This window comes from Salmo salar, chromosome ssa25 (genome assembly GCF_905237065.1).
Source record: "Salmo salar chromosome ssa25, Ssal_v3.1, whole genome shotgun sequence".
Taxonomy (NCBI): Eukaryota; Metazoa; Chordata; class Actinopteri; order Salmoniformes; family Salmonidae; genus Salmo; species Salmo salar.
This window is the reverse complement of record NC_059466.1, coordinates 36,597,460-36,618,832: the sequence shown is the minus strand read 5'-3', so window position 1 is coordinate 36,618,832 and position 21,373 is coordinate 36,597,460. Positions and strand designations below refer to the sequence as shown.

Genomic DNA, 21,373 nt, shown 5'->3' with positions numbered 1-21,373 from the left:
AGGAGAGCGCACAATTGGCCCAGCGTCGTTAGGGTTTGTCTGGGGTAGGCCGTCATTGTAAATGAGAATTTGTTCTTAACTGACTTGCCTAGTTAAATATTTTTTTATACAAATTCAAGACATAGGCCTACAGTGAGGGAAAAAAGTATTTGATCCTCTGCTGATTTTGTACGTTTGCCCACTGACAAAGAAATGATCAGTCTATAATTTTAATGGTAGGTTTATTTGAACAGTGAGAGACAGAATAACAAAATAAAATCCAGAAAAACACATGTCAAAAATGTTATAAAATGATTTGCATTTTAATGAGGGAAATAAGTATTTGACCCCTCTGCAAAACATGACTTAGTACTTGTTGGCAAAACCCTTGTTGGCAATCACAGAGGCCAGACGTTTCTTGTAGTTGGCCACCAGGTTTGCACACATCTCAGGAGGGGTTTTGTCCTACTCCTCTTTGCAGATCTTTTCCAAGTCCTTAAGGTTTCGAGGCTGACGTTTGGCAACTCGAACCTTCAGCTCCGTCCACAGATTTTCTATGGGATTAAGGTCTGGAGACTGGCTAGGCCACTCCAGGACCTTAATGTGCTTCTTCTTGAGCCACTCCTTTGTTGCCTTGGCCGTGTGTTTTGGGTCATTGTCATGCTGGAATACCCATCCACGACCCATTTTCAATGCCCTGGCTGAGGGAAGGAGGTTCTTACCCAAGATTTGACGGCACATGGCCCCGTCCATCATCCCTTTGATGCGGTGAAGTTGTCCTGTCCCCTTAGCAGAAAAACACCCCCAAAGCATAATGTTTCCACCTCCATGTTTGATGGTGGGGATGGTGTTCTTGGGGTCATAGGCAGCATTCCTCCTCCTCCAAACACGGCGAGTTGAGTTGATGCCAAAGAGCTCCATTTTGGTCTCATCTGACCACAACATTTTCACCCAGTTGTCCTCTGAATCATTCAGATGTTCACTGGCAAACTTCAGACGGGCATGTATATGTGCTTTCTTGAGCAGGGGGACCTTGCGGGCGCTGCAGGATTTTAGTCCTTCACGGCGTAGTGTGTTACCAATTGTTTTCTTGGTGACTATGGTCCCAGCTGCCTTGAGATCATTGACAAGATCCTCCCGTGTAGTTCTGGGCTGATTCCTCACCGTTCTCATGATCATTGCAACTCCACGAGGTGAGATCTTGCATGGAGCCCCAGGCTGAGGGAGATTGACAGTTGTTTTGTGTTTCTTCCATTTGCGAATAATCGCACCAACTGTTGTCACCTTCTCACCAAGCTGCTTGGCGATGGTCTTGTAGCCCATTCCAGCCTTGTGTAGGTCTACAACCTTGTCCCTGACATCCTTGGAGAGTTCTTTGGTCTTGGCCATGGTGGAGAGTTTGGAATCTGATTGATTGATTGCTTCTGTGGACAGGTGTCTTTTATACAGGTAACAAGCTGAGATTAGGAGCACTCCCTTTAAGAGTGTGCTCCTATTCTCAGCTCGTTACCTGTATAAAAGGCACCTGGGAGCCAGAAATCTTTCTGATTGAGAGGGGTTCAAATACTTATTTCCCTCATTAAAATGCAAATCATTTTATAACATTTTTGACATGCTTTTCTGGATTTTTTGGTTGTTAGTCTGTCTCTAACTGTTCAAATAAACCTACCATTAAAATTATAGACTGATCCTTTCTTTGTCAGTGGGCAAACGTACAAAATCAGCAGAGGATCAAATACTTTTTTCCCTCACTGTAAGTCTAATTAATACCATAGTGAGATCTAAGTAATGTTGTAGACTTAACCTATAGTAAACCACTTTAAATCACCCTCTGCAGGAACCTTTTTTTCATAGGCATGCATGGCTATTATAACCTAGGGCCTAGGTAGGACTATGTCCTTTGGCTAGCATACAAACTATAACTATAGATGTAACAGTTTAGCTCCCATCCCTTTCCTCGCCCCAGGGACCCTCTGTACACATCGACAACAGCCACCCTCGAAGCATCGTTACCCATCGCTCCACAAAAGCTGCGGCCCTTGCAGAGCAAGGGGAACAACTACTTCAAGGTCTCAGAGCGAGTGACGTCACCGATTGAAACGCTATTAGCGCGCACCCCGCTAACTAGCTAGCCATTTCACATCGGTTACGTAGACATGAGAGAGGAAGAGAGTGAGTAGAGAGTGGGAGAGAGACAGACAGACAGACAGAAAGAAAGAGACAGGCAGACAGAGCCATAGAGACAGAGTGAGGGGAGACAAACAGAGTAAGAGAGGGAGGCATAGAGAGATACAAAGAGAGGGGAGGGAGGTGAGAATGTTTAACCTGTTAGGGCTAGGGGGCAGTATTGACACGGCTGGATAAAAAACATACCCGATTTCATCTGGTTACCACTCCTACCCAGTAACTAGAATATGCATATACTTATTACATATGGATAGAAAACACCCTAAATTTTCTAAAACTGTTTGAATGGTGTCTGTGAGTATAACAGAACTCAAATGGCAGGTCAAAACCTGAGAGATTCCTTTACAGGAAGTGGCCTGTCTGACCATTTCTTGAACTTCTTTTCCATCTCTATCATTTACTAAGGATCTCTGCTCTAACGTGACACTTCCCACGTCGTCCATAGGCGCTCAGAGCCCGGGAAAAAACAGAATGTCGTCATTCCAGCCCCAGGCTGAAACACATTATCGCCTTTCTCAAGTGGCCGATCAAGGGACACTGGGCTTATGCTCGTGACCCGACCGCCCCCGCCTTTGGGATTTTTTCCTCTGTTTGCCGAAAAGGAGATTCCCTGTCGGAATATTATCGCTTTTCTACGAGAAAAATGTCGTAAAAATTGATTTTAAACAGCGGTTGACATGCTTCGAAGTACGGTAATGGAATTTCGGATAGTGTCTGGAACGCACGAACAAAACGCCGCTATTCGGATATAACGATGGATTATTTTGGACCAAACCAACATTTGTTATTGAAGTAGCAGTCCTGGGTGTGCATTCTGACGAAGACAACAAAAGGTAATCAAACTTTTATAATAGTAAATATGATTATGGTGAGTGCTAAACTTGCCGGGTGTCTAAATAGCGAGCCCGTGATGCCTGGGCTATGTACTTAGAATATTGCAAAATGTGCTTTCACCAAAAAGCTATTTTAAAATCGGACATATCGAGTGCATAGAGGAGGTCTGTATCTATAATTCTTAAAATAATTGTTATGCTTTTTGTGAACGTTTATCGTGAGCAATTTAGTAAAATGTTAGCGAATTCCCAGGAAGTTTGCGGGGGGTATGCTAGTTCTGAACGTCACATGCTAATGTAAAAAGCTGTTTTTTGATATAAATATGAACTTGATTGAACAAAACATGCATGTATTGTATAACATAATGTCCTAGGGTTGTCATCTGATGAAGATCATCAAAGGTGAGTGCTGCATTTAGCTGTCTTCTGGGTTTTGGTGACATTATATGCTGGCTTGAAAAATGGGTGTCTGATTATTTCTGGCTTGGTACTCTGCTGACATAATCTAATGTTTTGCTTTCGTTGTAAAGCCTTTTTGAAATCGGACAGTGTGGTTAGATTAACGAGAGTCTTGTCTTTAAATAGCTGTAAAATAGTCATGTGTTTGAGAAATTGAAGTAATTGAAGTAATAGGATTTTTATGGTTTTGAAATTCGCGCCACAGGCTGCCAGTGGCTGTTACGTAGGTGGGACGCAAGCGTCCCACCTAGCCCATAGAGGTCATGCATAACAGCTAACACTAATACTAAATAGCACCCTTGAGCGTGTTGAGGGGCCATCCATTCAGGGCTGAGATAATCACGCATACAACACACATGATAAAGACACAAACACTAACACACACACAGGGACACACACATAAAGGGACACACACACACAGAGACACGTCTGCACCACAGTCAGCAGAACAGGGCTGTTGCGAGTGACATTCCACAGTGAAGGTGTTCCCCATGGAAGAATGAGGCAGAGAGCTCTCAACCTGATTAACAATAAAGACCAGGACTGCTGGAATTAAATCACACCCATTATAGCAATGTTTACACCCTGTCTTTGTTAACAAACTAATAACCCCCCCCACACACACACACACACTTCTTATCCTGAAAACGTAAAGCATTTACCTGTGGGAGACTACCTGGTTTCAGGACTTTTTGTTTCACAGTACTTGATTTTATTTGACCTAGGCCTACTGGGTAAACCACCACAACACGGGATCCATCATGGGCTCCCGAGGGGTGCAGCGGTCTGAGGCACTGCATCTCAGTGCAAGAGGCGTCACTGCAGTCCCTGGTTTGAATTCAGGCTGCATCACATCCGGACGTAATTGGGAGTCCCATAGGGCGGCATACAATTGGCCCAGCATTGTCTGGGTAGGCCGTCATTGTAAATAAGAATTTGTTCTTAACTGATTTGCTGAGCTTAACAGGCCATATTTACATGTTTGCATTTGTGCAAAATAATCATCAGGGTTTGTTGATTCAATTTCACTTCAGGAAGTAAATTCAAATTCAACAAAAATCTAATGCCCTGTATATGGGTTAGGTTTATTTGACCCACTTTCATCTCTGACCAAAGACCTGTTCCATCATATCCGTAATAAAATTAGGTCTAGGCCTATTTGACCTACTTTCATCTCTGACCAAAGACCTGTTCCATCATATCTGTAATAAAATGAGGTCTAGGCCTATTTGGCAATGGGGCATCTTCACATTGTGTTGGCTGAATGGGAAGATAGCTTCCCATGTTAGATGTGAGCAAATGCATGTCTGGACAACATTGGACAAAGCCGCTTTCCTGTGTGAAGTAGGCTACTGCGCTGTCTTTCTGTATACACCTGATGACAACTTGGATCTGGGTGTTTGGTGCGAGATGCTGTTTCGATAGCCTACAAACAAAGGCAGACATTACAACACAGACACAGAGAAAATATTGTGTGTGTAGCGTTATATTGGTGCTCTGATAGCAAGAAAGGTGACCACTGCTGCTGTGATTCTGTACAGCCAGAGGTGCTGAGAGAACTCTACCAGGAAAACACCCTGACGAACATGACAGACACCCACCCACACACACAAACTAAAACCAGTGAACACCAGCTCCACTATCACATGTAAATCAGCTGTTGAATCATGTTATAATAAGGAATTATGTTTGCCCAACTCTTTCAGCTGTCAAAAGAAAAAACGAAGTTTGCTATACACTTGTCATAACTCAGTCAGTCAGAGGAACTGACAACAGCAAGGCCACACTTGGCCAATTACACAAGTTGTTAGCCAGCTATCTAGCTATTAGTTAACCAACCAATGAGCTATGGCACCCATTTTAATACCAGTCACTAACTTATAGATAACTGAACAATTTGTTGCTTATAATGTCAGCACTAGTCACACTTGTTTTTGGTAAACACAGACAGTTAGAATAAACCATGCCTCTGTAAACAGTTAACTACTAGCTGGTTATAATCTCCCCATGCCCATTTTTTTACTCTTGTTAGCTATGAAGCTCCTTTAAAAAAAATATATATTATAGCTACTTGATAGTCGTCAGAATTTGTATTAAAGAAAATACAACATGAATTGTCATTATTTAATGGAATTATATTGTTACTATCCATTTATTTGTACAATTTGCTAGCAATGTTTTGATGTTGGTTTTGATGTTCACATCATGTTACACTTGATGACATCAACTTTCTAGCTAGCTACAGTGCATGGCGAAGGACAAACAGAATGAACGCCGCAAACGCAAAGCTACAATGCATTGACATTTGATGTTCTCTTTTGTTGTTGTAAGCAGTGGTGTAAAGTAACTAAATAAAATACTTTAAAGTAGTACTTCAGTTGTTTTGGGGGTATTTGTCCTTCACTGTAGTGTTTATATTTTTTTCAACTTTTACTTTTACTCCACTACATTCCGAAAGAAATATGTCCTTTTTACCAGTGAGGGACATAACTTTTTTTTAAATGTTATCCAGTCGGTTCAACACTCCAAATAGCATACCCGACCGCTCGGAGGCGTCTACATGGTTCTAAAGCACACCATTGCCTCGTTTTGTATCACGTTTCAATGATACAAATGGGGGGGGGGCAAAAATGTAATTTCAGAATGTGTGGGGGACATGTCCCCCCGTTCCCAGTGAAAGTTGCACCACTGCTTTTTACTCCCATACATTTTCCCTGACACCCACTACGGCCTACTGGTTACATTTGGAATGCTCAAGCAGGACAGCAATATGGTCCAGTTCACACACCTATCAATAAAACACACTGCCATGCTTACTGCTTCTGATCTGGTGGACTCACAAAACACAAATACTGCGTTTGTAAATTATGTCTAAGTGTAGGAGTGTGCCGTTGGCTGGCCATATATATATATATTTAAAAAAACACACAAACAAATTGTGTCATCTGGTTTGCTTAATTTAAGGAATTTGATGTATAGCATTAACATTTACATTTTGCTTTTGCTCAAGTAGGAAAATGTAGCACTTTTTCCACCACTGTACTTAAGTATAGTTAAAACCAGATACTATTTGACTTTTACTCAATTAGTATGGTGCTGGGTGACTTTCACTTATACTTTTAGTCAAGTTACAATTGAGTACTTTTTTCACCACTATGGCAGGCTAACTTGTAACCCCTTCACATGCAATTACTTGTCAGTGAGATGTAGATTTACCTTTGTACATGTGAAAGAGGCAAAGGCTGGTGGCCAGCCAGGCATATGGAAAATCATGAGTTAACCTAATTTGTTATCGAGGTTGTAAACCTTGAACTTATGTGTTATTCTTATGCAAACTTCCTCCACTCTTTCTTATTTTAGAATACAGTATAGCTGTATACTTACTTACAGTTGAAGTCGGAAGATGAAATACACTTAGCTTGGAGTCATTACAACTCGTTTTTCAACCACAACAAATGTCTTGTTAACAAACTATAGTTTTGGCAAGTCGGTTAGGACATCTACTTTGTGCATGACACAAGTAATTTTTCCAACAATTGTTTACAGACAGACTATTTCACTTATAATTCACAGTATCACAATTCCAGTGGGTCAGAGGTTTATGTACACTAAGTTGACTGTGCCGTCATACCGCTCAGGAAGGAGATGCTTTCTGTCTCCGAGAGATGAATGTACTTTGGTGCGAAAAGTGTAAATCAATCCCAGAACAACAGCAAAGGATCTTGTGAAGATGCTGGAGGAAACAGGTGCAAAAGTATCTATATCCACAGTAAAACGAGTCCCATATCGACATAACCTGAAAGGCCGCTCAGCAAGGAAGAAGCCACTGCTCCAAAACTGCCATAAAAAAGCCAGACTACGGTTTGCAACTGCACATGGGGACAAAGATTGTACTATTTGGAGAGATGTCCTCTGGTCTGATGAAACAAAAATAGAACTGCTCGGCCATAATGACCATCCTTATGTTTGGAGGAAAAGGGGGACGCTTGCAAGCCGAAGAACACCATCCCAACCGTGAAGCACAGGGGTGGCAGTATCATGTTGTGGGGGTGCTTTGCTGAAGGAGGGGCTGGTGCACTTCACAAAATAGATGTCATCATGAGGGAGGAAAATTACGTGGATATATTGAAGCAACATCTCAAGACATCAGTCAGGAAGTTGAAGCTTGGTCACAAATGGGTCTTCCAAATGGACAATGACCCCAAGCCTACTTCCAAAGTTGTGGCAAAATGGCTGAAGGACAACAAAGTCAAGGTATAGGAGGGGCCATCACAAAGCCCTGACCTCAATGATATAGAAATGTTGTGGGTAGAACTGAAAAAGCGTGTGCGAGCAAGGAGGCCTACAAACCTGACTCAGTTACACCAGCTCTGTCAGGAGGAATGGGCCAAAATTCAACCAACTTATTGTGGGAAGCTTGTGGAAGGCTACCCAAAACGTTTGACCCAAGTTAAACAAATAAAGTGGTGATCCTAACTGACCTAAGACAGGGTATTTTTCCTGGGATTAAATGTCAGGAATTGTGAAAAACTGAGTTTAAATGTATTTGGCTAAGGTGTATGTAAACTTCCGACTTCAACTGTAAATGTACCATGTTATTTTACTATAGGCTACCATGCTTCACATTCACCCAACTGGTTATTACTGTGTAATTAATCTTGATAAGATGCCCTAATAATTATTTCCTTTCCTTGTCCCTGCGACAAAGTGTGGATGTTTTCCAGGACCTGCCAGTGCAAAAACAACTGATAAGGGAGCCCATACATTTTATATAAGAGACTTCCTATCGCTGCAAGTGTAGATAATGATAAGTTGTTACTGTATCATTATCACTGACAATGTTTTTAAAAACCAAAGATAAACATTATATTATCAAACAGAGCAGTTGAGATATACCTTTGGCCTGAATATAAGTGACAGAGAAGTAACAAAATGATAAGGAAAGTGAAGGAGAACATAACCCACATATTTTGTTAAACTACATGTTGCAACATTCATTAGAGAGAGTGTACAAGGAAGAACACTGGGGGGTGTGACTGCTGTAAAGGTACAGTGTATGTCTTCAGGTATTACCCACAAGCCTAAAGGTGTTGTTCTTGGCATCTAGACTTAAACCTGTTCTGTCTGTTCAATCTCACACTCTTGGCTGTCCCCATAGGAGACCCCTTTGGAGAACCCTTATTGGTTCCAGGTAGAACCTTTTGTGTTCCATGTAAAAACCCTTTCCACAGAGGGTTCTACATGAAACGCAAAATACTTCTACCTGGAACCAAAAAGGGTTCTCCTATGGGGACAGCTGAAGAACCCTTATGGAACCATTTTTTCTAAAAGTGAATTGTGCTTCACCACAATGGAATCTGCTGAAGGGATGAGACTCAGAATCTGAGTTGGTGCTTACCTCATGTCAAATTCATTGAAACTTGTAATGAATGTTGTGCAGTCTTTCAGTCATTCACTATGCATAGGTCTGTGTGTTGTTGTATGTGAGTACTGTTTTGCCCCATTGTAACCCCGTCTCCAGTGTGTGTGTACGTGTGCGTGTGTGTGCGTGCGCGCGGAAAATAGGTGTGTAGAAAGGCCCATTGTTGCCGCTAAGCCCCAGCTGGACTCATCAACAATGGTGGCTTCAGAGCTTCAGAGAATGTCACAGTCGTCCATGGCAACGATGAGGCAACACTGCCATGCCTCAGAGTCATGTATTTAGAGAGTTGGGCCAATACGGTTTCTGCATTATGATGCGTTTACATGACACTTCAACAATCTATGGCAGCCATGTTAGCTCCCTATTAACATTACATGGAGAATATTTAAAAAATATAATAAAATGTAACGTCTAGAATGAGCATTATGATGCATTTATACAATGGGTGGATCTAATCCTGAACGCTGATTGGTTAAAAGCACTGTCACGGTCGTCGTCGGTTAAGGAGGACCAAAATGCAGCAGGTATGTGGATGCTCATCTTGACGTTTATTAACTCAGAATGAACGTACAAAAATAACAAACAAGAGAACGAACGATCAACAGACAGTCTGGCAAGGCACAAGGCTAAACACAGAACAATCTCCCACAAATACACAGACAAACACACCCAACTAATATAGGACTTCCAATCAAAGGCAACACCACACAGCTGCCTTAAATTGGAAGTCCACCCCAATTAACTCAACATAGAAATAGATCAACCAGACTACACATAGAAATACATCAACATAGACCATAACTCAAAACCCGGAAATAATAAATCAAACGCCCTCCTAACTAACACACCACCCTGAACCACATAAAACAAATACCCTCTGCCACGTCCTGACCAAACTAAAATGATAATTAACCCTTATACTGGCCAGGACGTGACAAGCACATTCCAGACCGTCTATTCCACAAGTTACCACCAGCTAAATGTATGACGTTACAATGCCTATTTACTCTGTTCCATCTGACTGCGCAATCCACTGTCTCATCAGCCCTGCCAGGCAATTTATAAACTTGATCTCCACTATAAAAAGCATATAGACATTATCTCACATTTCTTTTAGACTAACATTTAGTTTTCACCAGCGGAGATTTGCATTAACCTTGCTGTCTGTCTCGCTGACATTTGCATTGTTTCAATATTCAAATTCCATCTCCAGCTGTCCCATAGTAGTGAACGTGTAGGGGTCAGGAGTTGGGACGAGACAGACAGGCAGGTAGAATTTCTCATCCAGTCTAAATCTTGAATCAGCTGGCATCATTTTTATGGATATATACAAAGCAATGTCAATTGAAAAAAAGGTCAAACAAAACAAAGTGCAGCTAGTTTAGTCTTTACAAATTCAGTGTTTGAAGTGATTGTGTTAGCCGTGTTGTTGGCTAGCTTCTTTGAACAACAGTGTCCTGACAAGAGAGCACATTTCTTTGCCAGGCGAAATCACGCCTCATTAGCTCATTGTTATGGATGTATCAAAATACATGTCACTAGAAAACAGCTTAAACAAATGCAAACGCAGCTACTGTTGTTATTATTTTTGACGTTTGACGTGACTGTAAATTACCCATAGTTGGGTAGCTAGCAAGCAAGGAATAAGAACGTTAACAGCCAGAATGGCAATAGAACATTTAGAACGAACGACTGGGTCGCATCCATGGATACAGAACAAAAAGACTGAACGACTGGGTTTGGCAACCGAACCAATAGAATGAATGACCAGCCGGCTTGGGTAGCAACCCTAGATTTGTGTCGGAACTATATCTTGTGGAAGGAAATAGTATGAATACATTTATCAAAATAATATTTTTAATGAAAAATATGTCAATCAAAATTTGAATATGTTGGTAATCTGTTGTATGAAAAATTTGAATGCCTTTGAAGCCAGTGTTTGGAGGCTATATTGACTTCGTCTCGGGCCGAACAACAACCGTGCCAACATATCCTCCAAACACCGGTTTATTGGGCATTATCACTTAATTACATGACACTTCAACATTCTATGACAGCCATCTTAGCTCCCCATTAACATGACATGGGGAATATTTACACAATGCTATGTAACTGAATGTCTAGAATTAGAGGGTTGTCAGAGACTGGGGGCATGAGGTGCTTCTTATGCAAATCAAGTTGTTGCCAACCTAATGCTCGTATAACACTTACTCAACAAAAGCTTAGATAGCTGAACATTTGACATAGACACAGAATGTCCAGTAGATTATACAAGGGTCATGAGTCACTAGCATTTTCAACAATAAAGATAGTCCCTTTGTGTTCCTTAAACATACAAAAAAAAAGATTTATATACAGTACCAGTCAAAAGTTTGGACACACCTGCTCATTCAAGGGTTTTTTGTTATTTTACTATTTTCTACATTATAGAATAATACTGAAGACATCAAAACTATGAAACAACACATATGGAATCAAGTAGTAACCAAAAAAAGTGTTTATGGCAAGAACAGCTCAAATAAGCAACGAGAAACTTTAAAAGTTTCTTCAAGTGCAGTCGCAAAAACCATCAAGCGCTATGATGAAACTGGCTCTCATGAGGACTGCCACAGGAGAGGAAGACCCAGACTTACCTCTGCTTCATTAGAGTTACCAGCCTCAGAAATTGCAGCCCAAATAAATGCTTCACAAACTTCAGGTAACAGACACATCTCAACATCAACTGTTCAGAGTGAAGACTGCGTGAATCAGGCCTTCACGGTCGAATTGCAGCAAAGAAACCACTACTAAAGGACACCAATAAGAAGAAGAGACTTGCTTGGGCCAAGAAACATGACCAAATTTGAGATTTTTGGTACCAACCACTGTGTCTTTGTGAGACGCAGAGTAGGTGAACGGATGATCTCTGTATGTGTGCTTCCACCGTGAAGCATGGAGGAGGAGGTGTAATGGTGTGGGGGTGCTTTGCTGGTGACACTGTCAGTGATTTATGTAGAATTCAAGGCACACTTAACCTGTTAGGGCTAGGGGGCAGTATTTGCACGGCTGGATAAAAACAATGTACCCGATTTAATCTGGTTACTAATCCTACCCAGTAACTAGAATATGCATATACTTATTATATATGGATAGAAAACACTCTAAAGTTTCTAAAACTGTTTGAATGGTGTCTGTGAGTATAACAGAACTCATTTGGCAGGCAAAACCCTGAGACATTTTCTGACAGGAAGTGGATACCTGATGTGTTGTATTACCTTTAAACCTATGCCATTGAAAAACACAGGGGCTGAGGAATATTTTGGCACTTCCTATTGCTTCCACTAGATGTCACCAGCCTTTACAAAGTGTTTTGAGTCTTCTGGAGGGAGATCTGACCGAACAAGAGCCATGGAACGATGATGGCCCATTAGACACCTGGCGCGCGAGTTCATGTTGGGTACCCTCGTTCCAATACGTTATAAAAGAGTATGCATTCGTCCACCTTGAATTTTATTCATGTTCTGGTTAAAAAGGCCCTAATGATTTATGCTATACAACGTTTGACATGTTTGAACGAACGTAAATATATTTTTTCCCCTCGTTCATGAAGTGAAGTCCGGCGGGCTTAGATCATGTGCTAACAAGACGGAGATTTTTGGACATAAATGATGAGCTTTTTTGAACAAAACTACATTCGTTATGGACCTGTGATACCTGGAAGTGACATCTGATGAAGAGAATCAAAGGTAATGGATTATTTACATAGTATTTTCGATTTTAGCTCTCCCCAACATGACGACTAGTCTGTATCGCAACGCGTATTTTTCTGGGCGCAGTGCTCAGATTATTGCAAAGTGTGATTTCCCAGTAAGGTTATTTTTAAATCTGGCAAGTTGATTGCGTTCAAGAGATGTAAATCTATAATTCTTTAAATGACAATATAATATTTTACCAATGTTTTCTAATTTTAATTATTTAATTTGTGATGCTGACTTGACTGCCGGTTATTGGAGGGAAACGATATCCTCAACATCAATGCCATAGTAAAACGCTGTTTTTGGATATAAATATGAACTTGATAGAACTAAAAATGCATGCATTGTCTAACATAATGTCCTAGGAGTGTCATCTGATGGAGATTGTAAAAGGTTAGTGCATCATTTTAGCTGGTTTTATGGTTTTGGTGACCCTGTCTTTGAATTGACAAAACATTACACACAACTCTTGTAAATGTACTGTCCTAACATACTCTAAATTTATGCTTTCGCCGTAAAACCTTTTTGAAATCGTAAAACGTGGTTAGATTAAGGAGATGTTTATCTTTCAAAGGGTGTAAAATAGTTGTATGTTTGAAAAATTTGAATTTTGACATTTATTTGGATTCAAATTTGCCGCTCTTGAAATGCACCTGCTGTTGATGGAGTGCACCACGGGGGGACGCCTGCGTCCCACCTAGCCCATAGAGGTTAACCAGCATGGCTACCACAGCATTCTGCAGCGATACGCCATCTTATTTGGTTTGCACTTAGTGGGACTATCATTTGTTTTTCAACAGGACAATGACCCAAAACACACCTCCAGGCTGTGTAAGGGCTCTTTGACCAAGAAGGAGTGTTGGAGTGCTGCATCAGATGACCTGGCCTCCACTATCACCCGACTTCAAAGCAATTGAGATGGTTTGGGATGAGTTGGACCGCAGAGTTAAGGAAAAGCAGCCAAGTGCTCAGCATATGTGGGAACTGCTTCAAGACTGTTGGAAAAGCATTCCAGGTGACTACCTCATGGAGCTGGTTGAGAGAATGCCAAAAGTGTGCAAAGCTGTCATCAAGGCAAAGGGTGGCTACTTCAAAGAATACAAAATATAAAATATATTTTGATTTGTTTAACACTTTTTTGGTTACTACATGATTCCATATGTGTGATTTCGTAGTTTTGAAGTCTTCACTATTTTATACACACATGTTGCATAATTCTTTGCGTTGATAAGAATATTAAACAAAAGGGATGACAGTATAACAAATATATGGACCTTTTTGGGGGATGCCTCTCATAAAAAGCAGATGTTTTTCCCAAATAAAAATATTATGAATACACCTGGCCCTAAGACTTATTACAAAAAAAAGAAGGAAGAAAAAGTAAAGTTCTAATACCTCACAGCTGAAGTCGAAGCTGGACAGAGAGAGCTACATTAAACTGGTTGTTTATTCTTCTTATAAGACATTGTGTAAACTAAACATTCCAATATCCCAATATCCCAAAAGCAAAGACCTACTATTTGCTCTTGGCAGCTGTATTTACATGGTCCTAATAGTCAGTGGCTGTTTGCATGACCTATGCTTGATGGATGCAGAATACACTGAGAGCAGACTCATACTATGAATGAAATTATAAATCGTTCTTACTTGGCTGAATGAAAAGCCATGAGTGGCAATGTCAAATTACATGATTACTATATTACCTCAATATGAGCATATTGAACGCATGTTTACCAAAATAAGTTTGGTTTCTATCATTACTGTATCCTAAGAGTATTTATGTGTGCTTTAAATTGAATTATGTTAATCAAGTGGATAAACTGCATATATTCAGTCCATTCGGAAAGTATTCAGACCCCTCCAACTTATTCTAAAATTCATTAAATGTTTTTATTCACACAATACCCCATAATGACAAAGTGAAAACAGGTTTTTAGAAATACCTTATTTACATAAGCATTCAGACCCTTTGCTATGAGACTCGAAATTGAGCTCAGGTGCATCCTGTTTCCATTGATCATCCTTGAGATGTTTTTACAATGTGATTCGAGTCCACCTGTTCGTAAATTGAATTGATTGGACATGATTTGGAAAGGCACACACCTGTCTATATAAGATGCCACATTTGACAGTGCAGGTCAAAGGAATTGTCCGTAGAGCTCCGAGACAGGATTGTGTCGAGGCACAGATCTGGAGAAGGGTACCAAAAAATGTCTGCAGAATTGAAGGTCCCCAAGAACACAGTGGCCTCCATTATTCTTAAATGGAAGAAGTTTGGAACCACCAAGACTCTTCCTAGAGCTGGCCGCCCGGCCAAACTGAGCAATCAGGGGAGAAGGGCCTTGGACAGGGAGGTGACCAAGAACCCGATGGTTACTCTGACAGAGCTCTAGAGTTCATCTGTGGAGATGGGAGAACCTTCCAGAAGGCCAACCATCTCTACAACACTCAACCAATCAGGCCTTTATGGTAGAGTGGCCAGACGGAAGCCACCGCTCAGTAAAAGGCACATGACAGCCTGCTTGGAGTTTGCCAAAAGTCACCTAAAAGACTCCCAGACCATGAGAAAGAAGATTCTCTAGTCTGATGAAACCAAAATTTAACTCTTTGGCCTGAAATCCAAGCGTCATGTCTGAAGGAAACATACACCGCTCATCACCTGGCCATTACCATCCCTATGGTGAAGCATTGTGGTGGCAGCATTATGCTGTGGAGATGTTTTTCAGCGGCAGCGACTGTGAGACTAGTCAGGATCGAGGGAAAGATGAACAAAGCAAATTACAGAGAAATCCTTGATGAAAACCTGCTCCAGTGCGCTCAGGACCTCAGACTGGGGGCGAAGGTTCACCTTCCAACAGGACAACAACTCTAAACGCACAGCCAAGACAATGCAGGAGTGGCTTCAAATCAAATCAAATCCAATTTTATTTGTCACATACGCATGGTTAGCAGGTGTTAATGCAAGTGTAGCGAAATGCTTGGGACAAGTCTCTGAATGTCCTTCAGTGGCCCAGCCAAAGTCCGGACTTGAACCCGACCTAACATCTCTGGAGCGACCTGAAAATAGCTGTTCACCGACGCTCCCCATCCAACCTGATAGAGCATGAGAGGATCTGTAGAGACGAATGGGAGAAACTCTCCAAATACAGGTGTGCCAAGCTTGTAGCATAATACCCAAAAAGACTCAAGGCTGTAATCGCTGCCAAAGGCGCTTCAACAAAGTACTGAGTAATGGTTCTGAATACTTATGTAAATGTGATATTTCCATTTTTAATTTGTAATACATTTGCTAAAAAATATAAAAACCTATTTTTGCTTTGTCATTGTGGGGTATTGTGTGTAGATTGATGAGAGGAAAAAACAATTTAGTCAATTTTACAATAAGGCTGTAACATAACAACATTTCGAAAAAATGAATGCACTGTAGGTAACTGCCACAATAAAATAAACACCTACATAAAATGTCTTAGTAGGACATTGGGCCACCACAAGCCACCAGAACAGCTTCATTGCACCTTGGCATAGATTCTAGAAGCGTCTGGAACTCTATTGGAGGGATGCTATACCATTCTTCCACGAGAAATTCCAAAATCTCACGTAAGTGTTTAGATCTGGTGACTGAGACACACACACCCTTTAACACCCTATTTTCCTTTGAGACCCCTATTTTAAAGTCACTGAGATCTCATGGTAGCCATAGTAGCCAAAATAATGGGCAACTGGGCATTTTTATACATGACCCTAACCCGGACGACGCTGGGCCAATTGTGCACCGCCCAATGGGATTCCCAATCACGTCTGGTTGTGATACAGCCTGGAATCGAACCAGGGTCTGTAGTGACACTTCTAGCGCTGAGATGCAGTGCCTTAGATTGCTGCACCACTGTTGGAACATAGGGTGAATAGAGTTTGGTTTGAACAGAAATGGGTACATATTGAGTACCAGATGGATTGATCCCTGGAAAAACAGATTAAATGTTAGGGATATACGACATGAAACACTTGTTGAAATGTATTGTGGTCAATTGGAGAGTGGTAGCTGTTTGAAATATAATCCTGTTCCACAACATTCTAGGTTATGTGTTGCTAGGCAAACATAACTAACAAATTACTTTCAGTTATAAAAACAAGTTTAATTCTCCATACAAATATATTCAATACAAAACATAAAATAGTACATTAAATAAATGGTCTTATAGAGTTTCACCTCTCCATAATTACCATGGCAATAACACCATAATAAGATGATCTCTTGGAATCCTTCATTATTTCAGAAGAACCATCTGTTGATTCCAGTTCATTGATCATATAGGGTAGCATTGGGATCACAGGCAAGAATCTGTCAAGCCTCCTCCATTTAGCTAAGCACATAATAACGGCACAATAGGAAGAAGTACAAAACCTGTACAGACTATTTGACACATTGGCATCATTAGAAATGCTAAATCCTATGCGCATTTATCCCTTAATGGGATGTTCAAAATGTAGCCAAATGTCTGCGGTCATGCACTTCTTCAACCATGAAATATACAGCTCTCAAACATACAGTATGAGGTAATAAGTTATACATCAATATTAAATAAAAGTATAGATATGCATTATAGGTGTACCACTTGAGCTGAATGCATGGGTCACGGTTGAACACGGCTCATAAAACACAGACAGCGCGCAAAACAGAGTGAAAAACAGAGGGTAATGGAACCCAGGTATACCACACTGAAGTTCAACCACAACATTTCTATGGATCAACAAAGGTTAAATATTACATCTCTTTTTTTCTTTCTCTCTCCATCTATTCAAAAGAATTTCATAAGTGATAGACTATTCAGTTCAGTTCAACTCCTTTCCGCTAAATAATACAACATCGATATCAGGGAATGCGGGTTCGCTCGGGTCATTACGCAACACTTCAGTAGCATCCAATGCCGATCTCCTGCTTGTAGCGGTTGGTGAGAGTGTTGGCCTGTTGCGTCAGCTTGGACAGCACCCCGTGAAGCCCTGTCATGTGGAACTGGAACTGCTTTTGCAGGTTAACCTCGTCTTCCTCGGACGACACCTCCGATTCTTCTTCCTCGGAATCAATCCGAGAGCTGGGACCCCGGCTCTCCTTGCGCTTCTCGGCTTCCCCGGCGCGCATCACCCCCCACTCGATGTCGCAGCGGATGGACTTCAGGAGCTGGTAGTAGCTGTACATGTCGCCGTCCTCGATGTCGTTGTTTCCCGAGCTTTTGAGGACGGCCATTTCCCTCTCTTCTTCCAGTGGGACGTCCCGCAGCAGGCTGGGCACCATCACCGTCTGGTCCATGTTGTTGACGGCTCCAATGAAGCGATTCATGGAGTTGAACAGGGAGTTCTTCTGCAGGTGGGATTCTGAGATCTGCATCATTTTCTCGACTCTGTTGTTGATTCCCAAACTTATTTTAGAAATAAAAGTTGTAACTGTCAATCGGAGCTGGATAGTTTGTTTATCTATTTGTGCAACCCTTCTCTAATTGTTTTCTAATCTCGTTGGAAAGGGGCTCCTCCTTTTTTTAATCTGCAGCAGAGATTGATTGATGTTTTTTCGTGTCAGTGCAGCTTTCCGTGTTCCAAACTGAAGGAGAGTTCGGCAGTTATCTTGTTTGTTCTTGTGCCTGTTCCTTTTCGTTTTTGTTCTGACTCTCTCTGGTCCTCGGTTGGATCTTTATAAAGCAGGTGGTTTCGTGTCCAAGGGCGTTCCCAGCAGCTCAGAACCTGTTTGTAAGGAGTGTTCTTCATCTACAGTTGTAACCGGACTCCAATGACCTATAATAGCACATGTTTTGCATGAAGGGGGGCGGCCTCCAAATAGAGATACTAGTCAACCCCGACCCTGCCTGTGCCCAATAGCAAAGAAATGCATCTTCTGCAGACCAAATGATATCAGTTTAACTTCCTTCAATGCCCTGCAGTAAAATCTGTTAAATGTATCCAATATCTATGTGCGCGCAATTGTCAGTGTTGCCCATCAACCTCTGAAACGCAACACAATGGTAGGCTATGTACTTTCTGAAAACATTCACACATCAAGTATACTAAAAACGAATTATGGTTTGCCTTGCAATCAAATGCGAACTTCATTCCAACCTGGTCTCAGAACATTTCGTATTCATCTGTATTATCCGAGACACTTCATTTTGTATGTGTTACGTTTTGTGTGGAATGTATTAATTTGTGGATGTCCAGCATTCAATTCTTATGGTATGTTACAAATTACAATTCGTATTATATGTTAAACATTTGGGAAATGCCAAAGGATGCCAAGCTTCCCCAACAATTGACCAAAAAATGTATAAAAAATACAAAATTATTAATCTTTAATCTCGCAGTGCTTCATACATTTCCTTCAATTCGCAAGAGGCTGAATATATCTCACCAGAGAAAGCATCCAAGTGAAGGAAACAGCACCCCTTTGTCTCAGTATGTGTAGCTTATCTATCGAATGCTGTCTGGTCAAAATGAGTATGACATTGTTGCCGTCAGTAGCATTGAATGTAAGGGAAGCCAGCGAGCATTTGGCCTCCCTTGATAAAAAACTTATAAAATAATAGACAATCAGCTTTGAGCTAAACAGAGTGAGCTCAACTGTGAATGGTCCTGGCTCACCCCAAAAAAGTGTAAAGGAAAGTCAGTTTAGATTTAGCTTCAGACCAATCACATCAGAAGCCAAACATCATTGATGACATTGGAGTTTCTGTACAAGTAGGGTGAGTCAACATGTTTTTCTACTTGAACGAACAAATGTTGCTCTCTGTTTTTTATGAAACAAATGTGTGGTTGAATTTGAAATGCCACTGTGTCTTCTTATTGTCTTGGCCTTAGGCCTATATATCACAGTGTCAAGGCATATGAACAAACAGGTTGTAGACTAAACAATACAATTAACACAGCAGATAGGTTGTAATATGTTTTTTCTTTTTGGAGGGGGGGCTTTGCCGGTGATTTTATCCAAACACCGCTACAGCACGCTGGCTGTCTCTGCAGCGGGACTAGCTATATTTGACAAATCAGTGCGTGATTGGGGGAAGCGAAATGCTGGATTCCTGTCATTTGGACAGCAGAGGATTAATTAACCCAATATATTTCACTTTACCCTTTAAGAGAGACTTTCTAGTCCCCATGGGTTGTAATGTTGGGGTATAGGACAGAGTAAAGATCTGAAATCTATTCATCCATCTCCTGGATCAGTCATTTTTCCAAACTCCACTCAAATCATAGGCTTTATAGTTAACTGAAGTTTAAAAATAAAGTTATTCAATTGTATTTGGTATTTTATTAAGATCCCCCATTAGCTGTTGCGATAGCAGCAGCTACTCTTCCTGGGGTCCACACAAAACATGAAACATGACATAATACAGAACATTAATAGACAAGAACAGCTCAAGGACAGAACTACATCATTTTTAAAAAGGCACACGTAGCCTACATATCAATACATATATACAAACTATCTAGGTCAAATAGGGGAGAGGTGTTGTGCCCTGAGGTGTTGCTTTATCTGTTTTTTGAAATCAGGTTTGCTGTTTATTTGAGCAAAATGAGATGGAAGGGAGTTCCATGCAATAATGGCTCTATATAATACTGTACGTTTTCTTGAATTTGTTCTGGATTTGGGGACTATGAAAAGACCCCTGGTGGCATGTCTGATGGGATAAGTGTGTGTGTGTGTCAGAGCTGTGAGTAAGTTGACTATGCAAACAATTTGGAATTTTTCTTATAAAAAGAAGAAGTGATGCAGTCAGTCTCTCCTCAACTCTTAGCCAAGAGAGACTGGCATGCATAGTATTTATATCAGTCCTCTGATTACAATGAAGAGCAAGACGTGATGCTCTGTTCTGGGCCAGCTGCAGCTTAACTAGGTCTTTCCTTGTAGCACTCGACCACACGACTGGACAATAATCAAGATTAGACAAAACTAGAGCCTGCAGGACTTGCTTTTTGGAGTGTGGTGTCAAAAAAGCAGAGCATCGCTTTAATACGGACAGACCACTCCCCATCTTTACAACCATTGAATCTACAGTACCAGTCAAAAGGTTGGACACACCTACTCATTCAAGGGTTTTTCTTTATTTTACTATTTTCTACATTGTAGAATAATAGTGAAGACATCAAAACTATGAAATAACACATATGGAATCATGTAGTAACAAAAAAGTGTTATACAAATCAAAATATATTTTAGATTCTTCCAGTAGCCACCCTTTTCTTTGATGTCAACTTTGCAAACACTTTGGATTCTCTCAACCAGAATTCACCTGGAATGCTTTTGCAACAGTCCTGAAGGAGTTCCCATATATGCTGAGCACTTGTTGGTTGCTTTTCCTTCACTCTGCAGTCCAACTCATCCCAAACCATCTTAATTGGGTTGAGGTTGGGTGATTGTGAAGGCCAGGTAATCTGATGCAGCACTCCATCACTCTCCTCCTTGGTCAAATAGCCCTTACACAGCCTGGAGGTGTGTTTTGGGTCAGTGTCCTGTTGAAAAACAAATAACAACAAAAAATCTCCAATTTGGACTCTTGAGACCAAAGGACAGATTTCCACCGGTCTAATGTCCATTGTTCGTGTTTCTTGGCCCAAGCAAGTCTCTTCTTCTTATTGGTGTCCTTTAGTAGTAGTTTCTTTGCAGCAATTTGACCACGAAGGCCTGATTCACCCAGTCTCCTCTGAACAGTTGTTGAGATGTTTCTGTTACTTGAACTCTGTGAAGCATTTATTTGGGCTGCAATCTGAGGTGCAGT

The 21,373-nt window shown here is 41.0% G+C and overlaps 1 protein-coding gene across 1 annotated transcript; it reads right to left on the bottom strand.

Moving 5' to 3' along the window:
* Positions 1-16,732: 16,732 nt before the first annotated feature.
* Positions 16,733-18,256, bottom strand: LOC100194560 (MID1 interacting G12-like protein). The gene is given in 1 exon segment (NM_001139646.1): positions 16,733-18,256. A coding segment is annotated over 1 exon segment (477 nt). The 5' UTR covers positions 18,001-18,256; the 3' UTR covers positions 16,733-17,523.
* Between the last annotated feature and the right edge of the window lie 3,117 nt (positions 18,257-21,373).